The sequence below is a fragment of the Megalops cyprinoides genome, chromosome 25 (genome assembly GCF_013368585.1).
Source record: "Megalops cyprinoides isolate fMegCyp1 chromosome 25, fMegCyp1.pri, whole genome shotgun sequence".
Taxonomy (NCBI): domain Eukaryota; kingdom Metazoa; phylum Chordata; class Actinopteri; order Elopiformes; family Megalopidae; genus Megalops; species Megalops cyprinoides.
Window position 1 is genome coordinate 5,438,052 of NC_050607.1, and position 6,000 is coordinate 5,444,051.

A 6,000-nucleotide genomic window follows, 5' to 3' on the forward strand; every position below is an offset into this window, starting at 1 on the left:
GGTACCAAACATGCGACTTTGACCGCGACGCCAAAGAGCCAGGCTCGTTGGTATGGCAGTCAGAGCGCATAGTCAACCGTAGTGACGGCACTCCATCACACTCAGATACAACAGAAAGTGAAAAAGGGGGTGTAGCCTCTGTGGCAGGGGATTTGATACAGAAGGAAATCATATGTATGTGACTGCATTCATGATGTCATCTGACAGTGTCTGAGTTTGCCTTTCCTTGTAAGCAGACCGCAGTTAATTGCTCTAAATGGATTAAACACTTCAAAGCTCAGATACAGCAATTTGTTCCCAAGGTTCACTTTCAATTCCAAGTCACACTGAGCAGCTGTTTGCTACTCTGTACGTGTGACTGCTAATCAGAGCTCTTCATATCTGCTCATTCAAAATATATAAATAAACACAAAGAACATGAAAATAGAGTATGCACCCCTGATGTGACTGCAGTTATTTCTCTTTGAAATAACTGCAGTCCCCCCCCCCCCCCCCCGCCCCCCCCCTTCCGCTAATCCATTATGTGGAAGATTAGGTATGCCTACCAAGGGCAACCGCATAGCACAAGTAATGAACAGATAGTGAGCTCTCGGCCTGACCACAGATCGAAACGTAATCAAAGCTCTTCGTCAACGAATTCATTTTTCCCGCCTGCATTTGATGCATGATTTGCTGCTTTCACATCAAGGCAACAGAAATAAATAAATAACCACTGAACTTTGATTAATCTGCTCATCTGTTTACAGTTTTGTGCCTGACAAACTTGAATCACAATGGAATATTTAACCCTTCCCACTGAACCAATAGCAAGGTTTCTAGCTAGGACATGCATTAGGAGCAGCAGAACAGCAACAATGTGGTACATTTTTTTTCAACCAAGGTTGTCATAAAGAGCTGTACAGAGGTTTGCCACAGGGAAAAAAAAAAACCCATGGTCTAATCTTAAAATTATTCCCTGACCCCTAGCCTAGTCTCTTAGTGGTCTACCCATCCTGCTGCTATTTTTTTCTGTGAATGACAATAATGATCATATTTGTAAAGCCATGAAGTTGATTGTTTCAGGGAAATCACTGTAATTATGTGCTTCTCTATTAGTGCTGCTGATACAGAAAGAGAAATAGAAAACCAGGGCAATTTACCTGTACTGTGTCCCCGTAGCGAAGGACAAGGGATTTTTTTCCAGCCGTTCTAAGACAGAGGCGCTTTAGCAAGGGTAGACACTTTACCTGTAAAGGGAAAATTAACTATATATTAACTAAAATTAACTATAACCAAAATAACATGCTTCTGGACATTACAGTGAAGATGTATTTGTGGTTAGATCACTACTCAGTGCAATGAAAACTGGATAAAATGGGAACTTATTTGGTCCATTTTCTTCCCCAGATTTAATATTAACCATTTCTATGTCCCTGCCTTTTCTTTTCCTCAACAGAAAGTACAAATTGTTGTGACTGTTCTGGACTATGACAAGATCGGCAAGAACGATGCCATCGGTAAGGTGTTTGTGGGGCTCAACAGCACAGGCACGGAGCTGCGGCATTGGTCGGACATGCTGGCCAATCCGCGGAGACCCATCGCCCAGTGGCACGTGTTGAAACCCGAGGAGGAAGTGGACGCCCTGCTTAGCGCCAAGAAATAAAGGGAAGGCCTTTCAACACCTGCGTGTAGTGCTGTTTAGCCAGTATGTGTACATACCTCAGTGATATATGGCTCCATTCACTTCCATCTCTCCACCCCCCTGCCCAAGCAAACCCAACCTCACCCCTTCGCAAATTATAATGGTACTTACCATTCCTGACCCCCCCCTGTTTTCAGATTTGAGTTATCATTCCAGGTGGAGGCCCTCTTTCATATTCACCTCCACAGTCCCCTAAAGCCCATGCCCCCCTCCCACCCCAGTGCCCCCTTCTTTTAAGCAATATGATCTGTATAGATAGAGCATGACTGAAATTATTGTACCACACAGTTGTATATATCAGTATGCAGACTAAATGATTTCTAGTTTATGTGTTTGTATGTTGTTTCGCGTTTCCTAATCTGTGTATAACTTGATGTTTTTAATAAGATGTTCTATTTTAAATTATGTAAATGGAGCTATAGGAAAGCTGATAATATATATTACAGGATTCAAAATTCTATCTTACTGCATTCCAGAAAAACAAAATTCCAACCTGCAAGATGCTAGTGGAGGTATACTCATGTTGTAAAGGACGGTGTCAGCCTGTATGTTTACTTATTAAACCATTGAAAAATTAAAACCAAGAAAAAAAGAGGGACAAAAAAGAACTAGGCCATTAACTAATATGGTTCCCTGGAAATTACGCTGCTGAAAATTATATAAGCACATGGTTTCTTATGACTTTTTATACTTTTTTTTTTCCCCCAGTCGAGGACCTGAGATTAGCTTTGAAGCCCAATGTTCCAAAACCTTCTATATCAGTGCAATGTAATATTGTTTGTTTGTTTTGGTACTGGTCTGGCAAAGCTTCACCTCAGTTACTTTTACATGATATGGGTCCTCGTTCTAAGGCCACCTTAAATGGTCTGTTTTTTTTGTTTGTTTTTTTAACTAGCTGGTCCTCTTGGACTCGTCTGTCTCTTCCTCCAACCCCCACAATAAGTCCTCTGAACCAAGCTGTAGCCATTGTGTCCTTCAAGCTTGAATAACAGTAACTTGTTAATGTCTTACTTCTGATCGCCTTGTCATTGGATACTTAGTTTAGGGTGTGGAGTCGGGATTGAAAATGGGAGGAAGAGTTTCAACTGGCTTCAGGACTTAGTATTTTTTAGATACAATTTGGAATATTTTTTGTATCTGCATGATTTTTTTTCTAACAATCTTTGCTAAAGGCTGGGAAGGAGGAATTCTGCATATGATGGGGATTTTTATACAATTCTTTAGCCTTCAACCAATGGGAATCAAGAAAGGTATACTGTACAATTAGCTGAAAGATAAGTAGTTTGTTGGGTAGAACAGTATACTTTACATATGGAACAAGCTGACGTGAATTAAAAACACTGCCAATTTCAGGGAGGTAACAGATACATCCTGACCTTTACCCTCATGCGTACTCCTTCCAGGAAACAGTTCCTGTTTTTCCTTTACTGGGAATGATGTCTCCAGTCATGATGGTATCCTGAATAGGAGAGGAAACTTTTTACTGCCTTCAAACAGTGACAATACAGCTAGCCATGTGTTACTGCCAGTTTGATTTTTTTCCATGGCTGCCAATTTGCACTGTAGGTCCCGTGTCAGAGATAGGCATCGCACTATTTTTCAATGCTTGGGTTGCGAAGACTATTGAGTTGCTTATTAATTAATAAATTAATTATTAATCAATAAATGATTGATGCCGGGGTGAGTATCCGGGAGACAAGTTTGTCAGTTATGGAGAATATGTGAAAACGACAATGCCACAGTTCTTAACTGAGACAAATGTAGCTGGCCTTTTTTTGTTCAAAACGCAAAGGCTGTCAAAACATACAACAGAAACCGTAGAAGTTAATGGTCTGTAAAGGTAATTAAAACATGAATCCATGTGTCCTTTACTATAGGTTAACAAGAGGAATAAAAGAAAAAGTTTTGATCAATTTAAAAAAAAGTTTCTTACCTTTGAAGAACCTCTTGTGTGAACTCGATGCTAGCTTCAGGAGGAGTTTCTAAGTGTTCTCAATGTTATGTAGTTAATAGCACTATTATAAAGCTATTTGTCATTCCATACGAGTCTATAAGGAGAGCTTTGTGTATCACTGTGACTGCCGTGTATGCTTAGAAATGTAGATTTCTCAATAGATAGCGACCAGTTTATTCTGTAGTGATTATTGTAGTAATACTGCCATTCCCTTTCTGCACTGCTAAGAGCAAGCATAGCGCCGGCTGTTCCAACATCTATGGACCAATCAGGAACTGATGGGCTATGCACGGCAAACATGAGTTTTTGAACGAGAGTGGGTCAATTCACACAGCATTTTTGTTGAGCACTGTGCAATATTGTATGTTCATCCCATAGTGTTATGTGGGTGGTGTTGCCCGAGAAAGACGACTCCTGTCATATCTGGGTATATTCCTTTCCAGTTAAATGGTTAGGACACAGCACACGTAGATTCTGTGTAGGGTAGGTAGAGCTTAACACAACTGCCATCCATTACCCTTGGTTTAGTTTTCCCTCTCAGTTTCAATTCTTTTTAACGATCTTGCTCACAGGTCCCACACTGGAATTTCAGGAAATAGGAAATGCGTTGGATGTACCAAAACTTGACACAGATGTGCACGCACACGCACACACTCACCTGTATATATTTTTATATTTGTCCAAGTAAGATTATAATTATTGTAATTATACTGGGGATGAATACACTCAATTAAAATAATTATAAAACGTACTAATGATATGACACTACTGCTTTATTAAATCCTGGTGTCATCCAACCCTTCTATTATGACTTAGCGCGGACCTGAATGTACTGGATTCTGTTTTGTTTCATACTTTTATTGTGGGACCAGACATAGTTGGCACTTTTTAAAATGGTTGCAATAAATAGTTTTTTTTTTCCCAGATCTTACTTTTTTTAAATTCCCAATTGTGATCCAACCCAGATATATCTGTTCTAGAACTATTAGATGTAGTCACATTAGGCCACCTAAGTGTGTTCTCTTGTAACAAGGAACCTCATAGTTCTATTTTCTTTAATAGATGTATATTATTTGAATATTCCTGAGCTATGAAAATGTTTGGGACAAAAAAAAAAACCCAAGAATAAAAAAAATGCATATATTGCTAATGTTAGGATGAACTCCATGGGATAAAAATGATACATTCAAAAAAATTAGAGTAAAAAAAAAAAAAACATATATATATATATATATATATATATATATATATATAAGTTTAACTGATTAAACAAAGCATTGGATCAGGTTATGAAACAAGTCGCTGAAATTTGCACAACCAACCAGACTTTCAAGCAACAAATGAAAAAAGCCATTACCTGCAATGTGACGCGATGCAACCTTTATTGTCTCCCCACGCAAGCATGCGTGCAACGCTGCAACGTCCTTTTCAAAAAAGTAAAAAAATAAAAACTTTAAACTTGCTGTGTGACCAATGATAATCATTCCTCAACAAGAAAAGCCACACCTCCCTTTCAGACAAAGCTGTGTAAAGTATTAGAATCTGATGCTGTAGAAAGATCCTAGTTGCCTTTGTGTATATCAACTGCCTGCTTGAGTATTTTTTGTGTGAAAATTTTCTCTGTAATCTTGTAAAAATGTTTGGGGTGTTTTTCCTGCCATATCGCTCGTGCAGACAAGCGAGCCAACAGTTATATTGCTGTGTATACCTTCATTTTTGATGAGGTGTTTTACGATTTTGTTTCACTTTGTGTAGTGATTCACTCTGTGGAGTTTTCTGATTGTTGTTATATAACTTCATATACACAAATGTTCAATAAAAAGGGTTTTATTTCCTGTTGATGTGTTCTTTATCTGAATTTTTTGCCTCTTTTTGTTGGTCTTTTGTTGGTGTTGGTGTTGGTCTAATATTTTTGCCATTTCACAATTTTTTTTTCTTCTCTTTCACATTTGCATACATTGGCATACACATTACACTCTAGGGACAACAGTTAAATAAATTTCTCAAGTAAAAACTAAATCATGAATGACACTGAAAGTTGTCTCAACTAATAAAGGAGACATTCCCACAACACCTAATGTTGCAAATGTCTTTGCTGTGGGTGTTGTTTCAATGTGAATTTTTTCCATCCACTGACCAACCTGGCTGGCAGACCACACAGTTCATTTCGGACACTGTCTATGTTATCTGTCCCTTATCTTACTGCCCATTTTACCAATAATGCATGTCTAAAGGTTAAATGCATTTAGAAAACTTAAGAGTATCACTATTACAAGCAAGATGGTCTAAACAACAGGTCTAAACAAAATTTAGCACTTCTGTCCCACTTGTACTTTCTCTTGCTCAAACACCACACTCACAACCT

At 38.5% G+C, this 6,000-nt stretch overlaps 1 protein-coding gene across 5 annotated transcripts in view; it reads left to right on the forward strand.

Annotated features, from left to right (window-relative positions):
- Positions 1-5,474, forward strand: part of LOC118771788 (synaptotagmin-1-like) — a 186,969-nt gene extending 181,495 nt beyond the window's left edge. For all 5 annotated transcript variants that reach the window (XM_036519821.1, XM_036519825.1, XM_036519822.1 and 2 more), the window contains one exon: positions 1,436-5,474. In XM_036519821.1, coding sequence (XP_036375714.1) covers positions 1,436-1,642 — 207 coding nt within the window. In that variant the 3' untranslated portion in view covers positions 1,643-5,474. The remainder of the gene's footprint in view (positions 1-1,435) is intronic.
- Positions 5,475-6,000: the final 526 nt, after the last annotated feature.